At 35.5% G+C, this 16,246-nt stretch overlaps 1 protein-coding gene across 2 annotated transcripts in view; it reads right to left on the reverse strand.

The window, feature by feature from the left end:
- The window catches only part of CBFA2T2 (CBFA2/RUNX1 partner transcriptional co-repressor 2), a 100,002-nt gene extending 84,062 nt beyond the window's left edge, over positions 1-15,940 (reverse strand). For both annotated transcript variants that reach the window (XM_039344713.1, XM_039344714.1), the window contains exon 1: positions 15,809-15,940. In XM_039344713.1, coding sequence (XP_039200647.1) covers positions 15,809-15,836 — 28 coding nt within the window. In that variant the 5' untranslated portion in view covers positions 15,837-15,940. The remainder of the gene's footprint in view (positions 1-15,808) is intronic.
- Between the last annotated feature and the right edge of the window lie 306 nt (positions 15,941-16,246).

Consider the following 16,246-nt stretch of genomic DNA (forward strand, 5'->3'; position numbering starts at 1 on the left):
ACCTGGCCTTTTCCATTTACACAGTAAGTATTTAAAAGAGAGAAAGACTTAGCACAAATGCAGACAATTTTACCTAGGTAGCAGCTGATTAAAAATAGACAATATGTCCTGCTTCAATATTTAGCATTTTAGCTATTATTTAATTTTGGCACTGTATAGATTTCTTTAAAGAAAAAAATATACCAATACAAAGACTTCCTCTTTCACTGACTTGTGTTGTCTCTCATGTCAATATGTTCTTGGTAGTTTCAATGAACTGTTATATAACTACTATCAACAATTACAAAACTGAAGAGAGGTGAGATGTGAATGTCCTAAATAAGGAGAAATTATTGATCACAAAGCCTATTCGGTGGATCTAACTTTAGCTAAGTCACTGTTGAACACAATCTAAAGTTTTCACTTGAAGAACAAATGACCAGGCTCAAATCATTATATTTTAACATCATCATGTGAAGATCTAATATTACACTAAGCTAAAACAAATTAACCCACATTACAGAGTAATTTTAAGTAAATGTCCCATCATAACACATACTCAAAAGAATAGAAGAATCTTCTTATAAACCTCAATCATTTAAATCAAACACAGAAAAGCAGTTAAAGTCTAAACGTAGTTTTGCATTCAAAAGATCCCATATTTACTCCTAGGCATTTCAGGGATGTCCTGAGAAAGATTCCAATCTTAAAATCTGAAAAACCGCAAATGGGCATTATAAATACAATAATGGCCTGACTTGGGAAAAGGAACCATTTGTGTACTTCATACATCCAAGATTGAGATTTTCATACATGCATGCATACATACATACATACATACATACATACATACGGAAACAGACAGGATTAAAGTGCTTGTTCTTTGTTTCTTCCTTGTAAATTTGATCCTACTTAATAAAAAATAACTAGATATACAGTAGATTATAGTTTTTCACATAACATCTTTAAATAATGTCCATCTTGTCTCAGGATTTCAAAACCATCTTTCTGAGACTACAAACTGCTTGCAAACAAGACACTCTATTTCAGGGATGTCAAACTGCTGGCCCACAGGCGGACACGTCACGTGGAAGCCGCGCTCACCCCATTGCCAGCAATGGCAAAACCAGCCCAATACATTGTGCGACATCACATGACGTCGCGAGTTTGACATGCCTGCTCTATTTGGTCATCAGGCAAGAATAAACTGCTCAACCAAGCAAGCAGTTGATAAACTATAATAAAAATCATTTTTATTTTTATTTTTTGGGTCACATACAAGTAAGAGTGTGCATAAACCTTTGGAATAATGTATAAGATTTTTAGTACTTCTTTGACATCTTAGAACAGGGGTGTCAAACTGCCAGCCCATGGGCCGGATGTGTCATGGCAAAACTACGCCCACCCCATTGCCGGCAATGGAAAAAAATCACAATACGTCACGACATGTCATGTGATGTTGTGAGTTTGACACCCCTGTCTTAGAACTAGAATCTAAGGCAGAAACAATACTACAGCTAAGAAAGAGCTATATCTCAACCAACTTTAGGCAGTGTCGTTATGTTAAAAATCTCAATATGGCTGTATAGAAGAATCAGTTATGGCAGAAAATTTGCCCAATAGGAAATGGACTACTATAATACCAGATTTCATTCCGTATAGACCATGGGTGTCAAACTCACCACATGACATGTCATGACATATCGCGACTTTTTTTGCATTGCCAGAGCTGGAGTGGGCGTGGACTCCATATGATGCAACCAGCCCACAGGCCAGCAGTTTGACACCCCTGATATAGACCAACAGGCAACTGACAGATAATAATAATTTTGTCAGTACCTATGTAGGATGTAGCTGATCTAATGAACTCCAAACAAAAGACTCCAACTTCCATTTCTAATTCATGATAAGCTGTTTAGTTTTTGCAAAGAATTTATTGGGCTTTTCCTCCCCCCCCCCACAAAATTAGAAATTAAATATAGTGAAAAACAAGTAGCAACTTACTGAGTCATTATTGTAAAAAAAGTAGCATTGCCCTAATTAAAAGGTATTGCAGCCAAAAAGGGAGCTAGATCTACAGCAGTGGGCAGAAAAAAATGGGAAAGAAAGGAGAGCTATGCTGCTGGAATTGCCGTTAACATGCTTAATTCATCATATCTATTTTCAATGTAAAGTTAATAAATTGGTATGCTAAAAATGTAGGTTTAAAAAGTTGAGTAAGTGGGACAGGTTTCCATAATCCTTTTCATTTAACAAACTTATTTACCTTATTACTTATCTCAAAGCAAAAACCCTCCCCCATTCGCTCACCTCCCCAAATATATGTCTGTCTTCCACTAACTTTACACAAAGGGGGGGGAGGGAAGAAGGCCTGAATCTATGCAGATATGAACCTTTCTCAATAAGACTCACCAATGTATAATGTTATTTTAAGAAGCAAACTTGCTCCCCAAGAAAATGTACAGCCAAATACAGCCTACTTTCTATCAGTGTATTCTGTTTCTTTCCTTGGAGCCACTGACAATCAAATGCTTTCATTAATTGTAACTTGCTGGATTTAGTTGGCAGCAGAATCAAAAGGGGAGGGGGGGAGACTATCATATGTGAATGCTGCGGATTCTTATTGTTTGCCTGGCTCGGTATACTTCCAGACTTTCTGGATAAAAGCAGTGACTTCTGCATGGCCTTGTTAAAAACTTGAAAACTGACACATGCTGAGTGTGTTAGCCAGTATGTCAGGAGAACATGTGGCAGCTCCAGGCGGCCTCAAGCAAAAGCCGACTGCCTACAAAGAAGTTCAACAGCTTGATCTCATCTTCCTCCCTACAGTTCACAGCAAAAGATGGTTAGCATTTAGCTATATTAAGGGTGATGTTTCTATACCTCCAGAGGAAACTGGGTGCAGGAGGAACCTTTTTTACCCTTTCATAAAAGCCCCTGGAGCTTTCAGATGTAGCAGACATAAACAAAAATAATAAGGCTTTGTTAGATATTTGCCTTAAAGATTACAATTGGATGAGATAGATTACTATAACCCCAAATATGAGGATTAAAAGAAGCACTTGTTTGTTCTTTCAGCCTAGTAACTGATCCCTACAATAAAGAAAATTAGATTAGTCATACCTGGTCTATAAAACTCCAGACATCCACTAGATGCCAGGAGAATCTACCATCCTTTGGTCCTATGTTAAATCTGTGAGAATACAATAGCCCCAAATCACCAGCCTTATTCCAAAAGCAGAAGAACATACAGCATTGAGGCTTGTAACTTGCATCACAACTAGGGATATCATGTTTGTATTGCAAAAAATCCAGATAACCTACTACATAACAGCAACATGTCTCTTTCCTGCCAACCTAATGTGTGTCTGGAGTTTTGCACCCCATACCATATATGTGAAAACAGTAAGACAAACATTTCATCTGAATCAAAGTCAAAATGTTTCTATACTGAGCTACAGACTGGGTTAGAATGATAAAGCTATGTAACTTTAGATCTGAAATATCTTGTAAGCAATATCTATGACTAAATGTTTTGAGGATATATACGGTAGCTGTGGAGTGTAGCCTATAACATCATGTCACATAATACAGTATAGCAGGGGAGATTTTTTTTTTTTAGAAATGGATACAACTAATACTATAGGTCATGGGTGTCAAACTTACTACATCAAGGGACATGTCATTACTTTTTTTGCATTGCCAGTGCTGGGGTAGGCATGGCCTCCATATGATGCAACTGGCCTGCAGGCTGGCAGTTTGACACCCCTGCTATAGGTCTAGAATTTTTAAATCCAACATATATGACACACCTGCATCACACGTTGATGTAAGAATGCTATGGTGTACAGCCATCTAAATACCTATACAGCAGTTCACATGAAGTGTTTACAGGCTCTAGACCAAGTTTCCACAAGGATCTATTTTAAGCCTTTTAAAAAATTCATAATTCTGACAACTCTCAGTGATCTTTAAAAGTGTTATTTTAATGCCAAGTAGATTTTACTGGTAAGCAGCCAACAAGCCATATTACATAGTTTCTATTTTGCTAAACCCATCCCTCTGACATTACAGGACTTGCCAATAAATATATTTTTCATAAAATACATTTCAGGCATTATTTAAGAAATATTCTAAACACAGAACATATGAACCTATTAGAAATAAAGATGGTTTCAAGTGGTGACATAGTATCAACATTGTCTTCTTTTAAATTGTGCAATTTAATCTTTCTCTAAGATAGTTTTCTGACAAGTGAAAAAACTGGACTAACAAAGGTATCCCTCAAAAGAATCCAGAGAGGTATGCTACTGCCTCAACGAGTGACATCAATAGTATATGAAATCTACTTTATTAGAGTCTGTTTTGTAAAACAGGACTTGTCTTATACATTTCCTACAAGGCCTATGCCATGCACAATTCATTTTGTTTTTTAAAGAATCTGGTGAACAAATATATGTATACACAAAGAACAAAGATCATGTTTTGCTTAGGACAAATTTACTGTTCAACACATGGCCAAACTCACACAATAAATTAACTGTTTGGCAGCCACTGAACTAGTCCTGGAGCCAAACCAATTAAGGCTTTAATGTGATCTCAATTTCCTTTTTCTGAGAAAAAAGAAATGGAGGGAAAAAGGGGGGAAGGGGAGGAGCTCAGTGAGAAAATCCCCCTTTGCTTTATAAATCCTTGCCAATCATCCCAGATAAACCTATCACCCACAATTCTCAGATCTGCATTCGTACTCCTAAGCTCAAAGATGAGGCTATAGCTGAACACACATGGTGTTCAGTGTGTCTGACTCCCACCATGTGTTTTCTATAGCTTCAACATTCAATCATTTAAAAAATATTTACAGAACTTTGCCTTTAATCAAAAAAACATGCCCAGAGATAAAGCAAACTTAGTGCAAATTGCTATTACTGAAATGCCAGAAAAGGCAGTGATGTCATCAGATAAATTTAGTTTCCAACCCTGGAAAGTTTTATGTGCCTAATACTCCATGTTAATAACTGAAGAGGGGACAAGACTCTTAGGAGTCAAAGTACAGAAAACACAGAAAAGTTATTCTGAGAAAATAACAGCCAAAAGAAAATGTTAATATAATTGCTCTAAGAGTGATGAAGAAATGAAAGAATAGAAGAAAAACCAGTTCTACTATTGCTTGCTCTTTAAAAAAAAAGCATAAAGTAATTCAATTTGCATGAGGAGATACAATTATTTCTATCCAAGAATTAAGAGGGCCTCATTACGCTTCAATGATGTTATAACATCAAGTATTGAAAGGCTGTTTGTTCCTATACTTAAAGATCTCTACATAATAAAGACTGAAATCAATGGTTTAGAAAAATATTCCATATTCAATAGATCAATCCTCTTTCTGTTATAAAGGAGGTCAGCTTAATTATTGCAAAGCTAAGTTTAAATAACTGAATGTAATGTCTTGAGTACAGTGTCAATTTTTCCTCAGAAAATTTCTTTCATTTTCATACATGGTGGAGTGGTTTCCTATGTGGAGACTGATGGAAGAAGTACAAAAAACTTTCTATATCACTGTAGCTCTTTTAATCACTCTTTTAATGAAGTTCAATAATCAATAACTTGGACAATATCAAGAATCTCATACCAACAATGGGAAAGTGTGACTATTAATACATAAATCTCCATATTTGGACATAGTGATGATTCAAAGCTTAGTTCAAATATCATAACTTGTTCCGACATAATTTCAGATTAATCTATTATAAACCATGGTTTAGGACTTAGCATGTTCAAACATGCTAAGTCCTAAACCATGGTTTATAATAGACTATTGCAGCTGATACAACAAACCATGGTTAAGCCAGTCTTAGTGAGAAATCTGACTTTATTCAGTAATATGAAAAATAGAAATATTTTATAAGCTACATCAGCTACAAATGAGAAATGAATTTGCTGTTAAGAACATGAGCATAAGGAAAGAGCAAAAAGAAACACTAATGATTTATAAATGTGTCAGTACACATATGCAGCATTATTCTGAGATCATTATTGACATCTAAACAAATAACATGAAAAATAAAATATAAAGTAAAGGACACTAAATATTTACATTAGTTAGCTACTTATGAAGGAATCAGCAAAGCAATGGAAAATATTCAAATTCTAAAATACTTGTTGATTTTAGGTCTGGAATCCTATGAGATAATCTTAGAATGGCAGCCGCTAATTTAAAAAAACTGAACGACTGTTCCTCATCAAGCCCTTTCTAAAAAGTTCAACTCTAGTCACAGCCATTTAATGAGGGTAGAAGCAACAAGTAAATCATACTCAAGGAAAGGTCAACAGCATTCTTCCATCCTGTATTAGGAATTTTCTGGATTTTAGTAGTAGAGTTCAATGGCAGAAGGATCTACAAAAATAAGTAAATTAATAACAAGAAACAAGATGACTAGAGCTGTGAACTGAATGAAAGAAACTCAACAATAGATGCAAGGGCAACTTGGACATTATACAGTATTATCCATAAATAAAACAGGTTTCAGACGACACTTATAACTAGTTGTTTTTCAGAAAGTAACATGAAATTAGCTTTCCTGGATAAAATCAAAAGCTCATCTGATATGGTATCCAGTTTTTAAAATGCCGATTAAGATGTTCTCACTATACAGTGAGGGGAAAAAATTATTTGATCCACTGTTTATTTTGTACATTTGCTCACTGACAAAGAAATGATCAGTCTATAATTGTAATGGTAGGTTTACTTTAACAGTGAAAGACAGAATAACAAAAAATCCAGAAAAAGTTATAAACTGATTTGCATTTTAATTGATGAAAGAAGTATTTGATTCCCTATCAATCAGGAAGATTTCTGGCTCCCGGGTGTCTTTTATACAGGTAACGAGCTGAGATTAGGAGCACTCTCTTAAAGGAGTGCTCCTAATCTTAGCTTGTTGCCTATATAAAAGACACCTGTCCACAGAAGCAATCAATCAATCAGTTTTTCTGCTAATGGGATAGGACAACTTCACCAGATCAAAGGGACAATGGACAAGGCTATGTACCATCAAATCTTGGGTGAGAATCTTTTTCCTCAGCCAGGGCATTGAAAGTGCGTTGTGGATCGATATTCCAGCATGACAATGGCTCAAAACACACAACCAAGGCAACAAAGGAGTGGCTCAAGAAGAAGCACATTGGGGTCCTGGAGTGGCCTAGCCAGTCTCCAGACCTTAATCCCAAAGAAAATATATGGAGGGAGCTGAAGATTCGAACAGCCAAACGTCAGCCTTTATGATCTTAATGACTTGGAGAAGATCTGCAAAGAAGAGTGGGACAAGATCCCTCCTGAGATGTGTGCAAATCTGATGGCCAACTACAAGAAACGTTTGAGCTCTGTGATTGCCAACAAGGATTTTGCCACAAAGTACTAAGTCATGTTTTGCAAAGGGGTCAAATACTTATTTCACTCATTAAAATGCAAACCAATTATAACTTTTTTGAAATGAGATTTTCTGGATTTTTTTGTTATTATTCTGTCTCTCACTGTTAAAATAAACCTACCATTACAATTATAGACTGATCATTCTTTGTCAGTGGGCAAATATACAAAATCAGCAAGGGATCAAATAATTTTTTCCCTCACTGTAGCTGTAGGTCCACAATGCCTAAATAACTTTATTCTGCTGATGATTTTCAAGACATGGTTTTGAAATTAAATCTATCTCTGATCCTAGATGTGACATATAGACATTATGATTAGTGTGCCCTGATAATCTTATCCTGCATGAGAGTATGAGCAAAAATCCGCAGTCAAACCATACAAATCTATTTCATAATACCAGAAATTGGAAGATTAGATCCAATTTTCATACTTTTTTATTCTATCTCCCATATTTATTTTGTGTTGAATGAGGTATTTAAAAGAAATAAACTTAACTCCACAAGTGCAGATTATAGTATTTTTTTTAAAAAAAAAAACCTTACCAGGGTTATATCAATAAATATAAAATGTTCTTATAGATAGAACAACATATACAGCTACATAAATAATGTAAAGACTAGATACTGTAGCTAATGATTCAAATTATATTAATAAAGGTCAAAGAATATAAAATATTAAGAATAGTAAAACGTTTTCAAATATTTTGGGTAACTAATCTTTTGCCTCAGACTGATTAATGAATATTATTTATTAAGATATTTGGGAGAAGTCATTAAAAGAGCTTACCTCGACTGTGGCTCACTAAAGCAGCCATGTCTTTTTTCAGCCTCATAAGTAAATAAATATTCTAGCATCCATAAAGTATATTTTGAATATGGATTCAGTTCAAAAATTAAGTTTACGTATACTACAAGAAATAAACTAGGATTTGACTAAAGAAAGAAAACAAACCTTTAGAGAAAAAGACAACCGATGACTACTAGTCATAATTATTAAATATTACTTCTGACGAGCAATCTGAAGAGAAAGCTATTGCTTTCATATTCTAATATGGACTTCTCATAGGTACTGTCTGTCTATTTATCCATCTATCTATTCATCCAATTTATATGGTCACCCATGTATCCAAGAAGCTCTGGATATGAAGGATTACATTTAGAAAAAGCAACTAAACTGCACTGAGGCTGAGTAAAATCACAAATCATAAGATACATGCACCCATGCTGGGGTTCTAACTAATATAACAGAACAGAATAACAGAGTTGGAAGGGACCTTGGAGCTCTTCTAATCCAACCCCCTGCTCAGGCAGGAAACCCTACACCATTTCAGATAAATGGTTGTCCAATCTCTTCTTAAAAACTTTCAGTGCTGGAGCATCCACAGCTTCTGGAGTCAACTTGTTCCAGGGATTAATTGTTCTAACTGTCAGAGAATTTCTCCTTAGTTCTAGGTTGCTTCCCTCCATCTATTGCAGTGGTTCTCAACCTGTGGGTTGGGACCCCATTTGGGGTCGAACGACCATTTCACAGGGGTCACCAAACAACGCAGTCTGCCATTTTTTTCCCCTTTTCCTTAGCTGTGCTACTCCCTTTTATTCTATTGGCTTTTGAAAGCCAATAGAATAGACTCTCTTGAATAGAGTCTAATTCTATTGGCTTTCAAAATCCAATAGGAATTGTCCAGGCTGTCTCTGCCCTGCTGAGCCCGGCAAAAGTCCATTCTGCAAACGGTGCTGCACCAGTTGAGTAGTCCTCGACTTACGACTGGTTGAGTAGTCCTCAACTTACGACCGGTTAGGGGTCACGGCTTTAAAAAGGTTGAGAACCACTGATGTATTGCTTCTTGTACTGTCTTCAGGTGCTTTGGAGAATAGTTTTTCTCCCTCTTCTAATATCCTGTCCACATTGTCTGGAAGAAATGTATGCTGGATTAAATTGGTCTTTGGTTCAACTGATACCTTTTTGTATGCATTTTTGTTCTTGCATAATAGATTATATCTCTAACTAAATTTATTATGCCAATGTGGCCTATATCCATTAGCTTAGTTAACTTTCAAAATAATACTGATCAACATTTATTGAAAACAGGATATATCATACAATACATCTTCAACAAAATATATTGCAAATTAATTCTTACTGCCTAGTGTGCATATCTGTTTCTAATAGCTGGGGTGTCTTAAAAGATTAACATACTTATTTTCACATAAGCTTTCATAGATGAGATGCATGGAGTACAGTCCTGGGACGGGGATATTATTATACATGTAAACATCTGTTGGAGAAGATTCCCACAGCTGTGTCAAATCTCTTCCATGGTATTGCCAAGAAAACAACTTGGACATGTCCATGAAGTCATCAGTAGTAGAGTTCAGTTCAAAGGAGATTTACTATTTATTACCTACTGTGAAAATCCAGAGGCATTTGGCTGGCTGCTGTTGGAATAGGGTTAAATGGACTTTGGTCTGATCCAGCAAAGCAAATTACATGTTGTTAAGAGCTGTCTGGCAGCACTCACAAATGGATAATTATGTCAGAACTAATACTAAGAAAGCCTCATTTCCAGGAACAGGAAGGTACCACTGGGATGCATCACTATGAATCTTGATGCACCCAGGATGGTAATGAACTACAGATACTTGAGTTTTTCTCTGTGTATTTCCCTGCACTAGTTTGGCAATCATTATTATAGTTTCCCAACTGAGATATTCACAGGCACAGAAAAAGTTTAAACGCAGTATGCAAACATTACAAACATGCAAGTGTTCCTTTTATTTGCTTTTATGCTCAAACAATTGAGTAAAGAATCCTATAGTATTAGTCTTCAATAAAGGAAAACAAAACTTGTCAAACCTTAAGAATCTAAAGTAAATTCTTATTCAATTCCCAGACAAACAAACTTTGCACAGCCATCACAAAGAGAAACAGTTTTTATTTACTCCCACTGGGTCTTTTATCAAAGGTAGAAGGTTTTTTTAGGTTGATTTCAAGCCCAGAGGCAGTATCTTTTTAAGCGCCGCCAACTGCATCACATGAGCATTGACTTATAATGAACATTCAAGTTTTAAATGCTCTTGAACCTTTCTTTATTGTCATCTTTAGAGAGGATCTTTCTTTTTTATGGCTATTAATAGTAAGTTCCTAAAGCAGCCAAAGTAGTGCAGGGAATAGAATGCTGGATCGACATTTGAGCAATCCAGCTTTAATCTACAGGACAGATCAGAAACCCATTTGGTAACTATGTGTTTATCATATTTTTTCTCAATTGACTGTAGTATAATTAAGATCAACCGTGAATCTAGGATTCTCAAAGAAAGATTACAATACAAATAAAATAACTTTTTCATTAAAAACTAATAAAATTCTTATTTGAACTCCCATGGGAGCACATTCCATTTATGAAAGATTTATGGCAGCATGATACTAGTGCTAATCATAATTAACAAAATCACAATAGCTACTTGTCTGAGATCAGGACTAGAGAGTCAGCAAGCTTCAAATGACTTGTTTAATACCAAAAATATTTCTGAAGTTACATTAACAGAGATGGAAATAACATCTAGGAAATGGAAAATGTTTCAAATCCACTCTCCTGTCTCCAATTCCTTCAGATGTCAGATTATTAACCACAGAAATGTTATTTAATTAGACCTTTCTAGATTTCAGTCACCGAATTGTGAAAAAAGGAAAAAAATAGTTTTAAATAGAATATAAAGCTATTATGAAAACCATTACTGTAACAGGAAAACAATACAAAAATATTTGGAAAATTACTTTAAAGTTTCCAATTTTGGGAGGAGGAAGATAGAAGTACTGGACAAAGAAGGAACCCTCTTATAATGACACAAGCAACAGCAAGAATGGGAACATTTCTACAGATGGGGAGGGAGAAATAGATATGGCTTCATTTAAGAGAAAATAGAGTACAGAAAGCCAAGATGTTGTGTGTTTTGAACTGTCAGGAATGGATATAAGAATTTTCAGAAGAAGAGATATGTTACTTTACAGCATCAAACAAATGCAAGCAGAATTGTTGAGGCATTTATGGAATAAATAGGACTAAATTTACCTAAAATGCATGGAATTGTAATTGTTTTTAACAATACTATTTTATTGCTTATACAAAAAGCAAACACAGTGCTCATTCCAAAGAGCATTAATAGGCAACAATGTAATCTTAATTATTTCTATACTTATTAACATCTGTAGTGGGGAAAGATGGTCAATGGTCATCTAAATGAATAGAAACACACCCGCTAATAAATTCTATTCAGGAAATTCATGTCAAAAAGAAGAGACATGTAACTTTGTACTGAATCCTAATAATGGCATATTAAGTAGTCTTATCCTTTTGGCCATAGCAAAATAAACTACATAGAATGTTTACCTCTCACTAATGTCTGCAAAAGTTTCAAGTAGAAAACATTCCATTTCTAATTTCAAAGAATTGCCTCAATTTTAAAATAGGTTGTTTGTATCTTTCTGGAAGTGTTTTAAATTCAAAACTAAGATGTTTTTGAAATATTGTTAGAATGGGTCAGAACGCCAAATAGAGTACTACAATGTCTCTGTACTCTTAATAGTTTTTAGAACAGATGGGTGTCTACTACAATGTAGGGATGAGCTGTTCTTCAGCACAACCTTTGATATAACCATGACCACTGCACTGAAGAATGACTTGAAGATCCGTGTCCACTAAAAGGAAGCGTGTCCACTAAAAGGAAGCGGAAGGAAGGAAATACTACTGATATGCAAATTAGGAAAAATTGAAAGGAAAAAGGATACAGTATAAACACCAAATCACTAATACATAGGAAGCAGATCTTACAAAATATACAAATAGGTTAACTATTGCTATGTTCAGGAAGTAAATCAAGGTAAATAGTGATAACAGAATGATAGGATAGTATTTATCTAAGAACCTTTCTAGAATTAAAATATAAAATCCCTAATTATCTAATAAAAGATCAACTAGGAATAGTCACTAAACTAGGAAATGGAACGAATGTAATGCTAGTTTTTAAAATTAGATTAAATATATATAAATGGATCAGATTAACATATATTCTGGGGAAACTAGGGAAGATGTATTAGAGAAAATTATCAGTACTCAGAAAAACAACCTTTACTGTAAAATGTAATGCAAAACATGATTTTGCAAATGTATGCCCCAATAACCTTTGAATGTTAAGTATAATATATGTTTGGAATTATCCAAATCTTGGACTTTTAAGTGGATAAAGGCTCCCACATTCTAAGCAAATTTAATAACCCTGGGAAATAGTGAGGAGGTTGATGGATCAGAAATTGACCCATAAATATATTGTAGTAATAGGAAGCAGAGAGCAAGATTACTGATCAAACTAGAACAGGAATTAAGTCTGAGCAAAGCAATTTCTCAGTGGTACAAAGGAGTAACAAAAAATCTCTAAGAATTCAATATATGGGAAAATGAGCATCACTGCAGGAAGCAATATATACCCATATAAAATGTCATACATAATGGGAGATCTTTCACACATATGTTAATGGAATGAGGAAAATGATCCTAGGATAAAATAAAAGTGTACCAAACATCCAGCCTATATATGCTTATTCCACACTGGCAAACATATATGGGACATCAGTAGAAAATTATATTTTTAGAAAATCACTAGTATAATACTTTTATTTAAATTCAATTAATAGTATTTGAATATCATTAAAATTCTGGTCACATCAAAAAGAATATAACTCCTAAACATGCTGATGATTCATGTTAAAATAAAGCACAGAAGTAAAATTAAGCACAGAATTAAAATGGGGAATTTAATGATGGCCATCCATTTTGACACCTTGAAAAGATAAATCTATGAAAGATAGTGCTAGCAATTGCTAGTAATCATAATAGCTCAGTATCACTTATATTATTGAAGGAACTGTGCTTTTCAATGTAGCTACCAAAATGCCACTCATCCCATATTTTACTTATGTATTACTCAAGAACATGTGGTTAGCCACTGTGTAAACAGAATGCTGAATTGTACAGACTTTTGGTTTGATCTAGCAAGGATTCTCTAATGTTATATATTTCTAGATTATTAGGCTTGCAACATAGATATTGCAGTCTTTTAACTTTTTCATAAAATGCAAGCAAAATTGTGAAGCCAATTATAGCATGCCAACTATACTGATTATGTATTTATGCAGATCTTTCCAGGCCAAATTTAAATTTCTGAAATTGACTTGCTGTATATTACAAGACCAGGTAATGACAGCTTTTCTGTTCATAAGGCAATCTTTATATCAGATGATTAGATTGGTAGGCACAAGAGAAAGAGAAAGAAAGCCAATATCCCCCATATTTGAGAGAAATGTGTGGGACTATTCTGCAGACACTTAATGAGTAAATTCAGCATGGTTTCAAATGTAATATCCAACTTAAAGTGCAGGATTATTGATTACCTGATGTATTATGACTTTGTTTTAAGCTGCCTTAAGAGTTTTGCCATAAAATGTAGAATATAAGTGTCTGAAATGGACAAATAAAATTAGCAAAATAGTTCTCTATTTTGATTCGCTAAATCTTGCATAAATAAAAATTGCTGTCTCAGAGCACCACAAAGGATTATGACACTATACATGTTGTAAGATCAAAACTTTGGTATAAATCATTTTCCTCTAGTCAGGCGTATTTCAACAATCTTAGGCTACAAAACTGATCATCCTCAACCAGTTGGCAATACTGTCTGGAGATGAACAGCTTTGACCACTGAATATTTTCAGGTTGTAACGCTGGAATAAATCACACTATCAAACAATGATTAATAAATTTTACAATCATTTGAGCATAATGTTGTTAAAGATTGCTGACTATAAGATGATTAACAAGTTTGTTTTTAAAATAAATTTTAAAGCCACTTGGGCTGATGGAATAATATAATAGTACACACTGTACTCCCTCCAAAAATGCATTATTTTTTCTTTCTACTATGATTTCAATGAGTAATATGCTGATTTTAATCTATGGTACTAATAAAGAACTAATAACCTGACCTCTGTAGATTTATGTACAACTTAAAATATTGTCATTGTTATTTTCCATATTTAAAAGGAATGAAAACTCATAACTTCCTTCCACTGAGAAAATAGCATGGAAGAAGATAAATTTGAAACACATACACAAACACACCACAAAACACCATGATTAAAGGTGAAACATGTAAATTTAAACCTAGGACAGGCAGTGTTATTTAAAGCTTCAATATTTTATTATTCTCAAACAACAAGATGGGAATATTTAAGATCACATTTACCTGAGCTGTTCAAAACTAATAACATTGGCCCCAACAGCAAGATTTCTCTACTGGAAATGAATGTTTCCAGGCATTCCTAATAGTTCCAAAAGTAATTCAGGTCTGTAATGCTAATACAAATGCTTCTTACATATTTATTTAATAAAGCTGATTATTCCACAAAGCAGGCATCCTTTTTCTGTTCCAGTATTATTGAGGAGAAACAATTGCACAGTATTTTAACTGGCAAGAATGAAAAATGCAGAGTCAATGCCTAGTTCATGTTTTAGCAAATCAGTTGTAAAAATCAGTTCTTCATTGAATTATTTTCTTTCTGATTTCCCAATGCTGTCACAGAAACATATACCAGCACAATCCAAATAACCCAATCTATAGACAAATCAAGAAAATAAAGACTTCTACAAAAATTGTTCTTGGTGAAAGAATAAAGGAGGAAAGGTTCCTCAGATGAGTACCAAAAAGCAATAAGCAAAACCCTAAATGGGTTTGCAGAAAATAAGAAACTACCATTTAGAAAAGAGAAGGCGCTGCTTACCTGATATAAACTGGGTCCTACAGAACAGACTTTCTAACTAAGTTAGCTTCCAGATGTGTTGGACTACAAGGCCCATCATCCTCATTTGAGGATGAAGGGAAGTATAGTGCACACCTCCATAAGCCACCAAGTTAGGAAAGGCTGGTATAAATGAATGTGGAAACTGTTCAGAAGGAAGGGGAGGGAAGAAGTAACAAGAGAACAGAGGACGGCGAAAAGAAGGTCCAGGAGTAAAGAAGGATACGCAATGTTATTCCAACCACAGAGATAAAAAAGAAGCAAAGGAAAAGTGGTGGGAAAAAGTGAAATCCAAGCCCGGGTAGCAGCGGAATAGGGAGCGAAAGTGCGCGCACACTGCCTGGGCAATGTCAGAGGGAGACAAGTTCCCCAGCCTGCCGCAGCCACGTCTACGGAGAATTAAGCCCCTTTCTGGGGTTGCAGCTTTCAAAGCCTCCACAGAGCTCGGCGTCGCTCGGGCTTGTGGTCCTAAGACGTGGGAAGCGCTAAGTGAGAGGAAAAGGGAAGGGTCAAGAATGGAGGCAGCATCGCTACTAGCGCGGAGGAGGATCTTACACTGAGAAGCTCCCGGAATGCCCACCATCGCCGATCCGGCACGGACTTCTTCCCTTTGTTCCGTCCTCTCCAGCCCAGCCGACGGACACGAACGACAGCAAAAAAGCAGCGACGCTCCCCTGCCCCGCGCTAGGCCTTTGCCTAAACCCCACCCCCTCCCGAGACGTCACTTGCTCCTCCTATCTCGGTCTGTCTCGAGGGGGAGCGGTTGGAGTTGCGCTGTTGCAGTTTTGTGGGGGGGGGGTCGAGGAGGTGCTTCCCAGCGCCAAAAGGAGCGACGGACTCGTGTAGCTGGAGCTGCATTTTGTTTTGAGGAGTTTGCCTGTCCTGAGTTCAGTTGAAGTTTCCTCCCCAAGAAGGATTACGAACTTTAGGCGTTTTATTCGTGGAAATTAACACCTAACGAAACGTATTGTTGGATAACATGGCCATGAGGCA

The sequence above is a fragment of the Crotalus tigris genome, unplaced genomic scaffold (assembly GCF_016545835.1).
Source record: "Crotalus tigris isolate CLP2741 ecotype Arizona unplaced genomic scaffold, ASM1654583v1 scf7180000017935.1779662, whole genome shotgun sequence".
Lineage (NCBI taxonomy): Eukaryota > Metazoa > Chordata > Lepidosauria > Squamata > Viperidae > Crotalus > Crotalus tigris.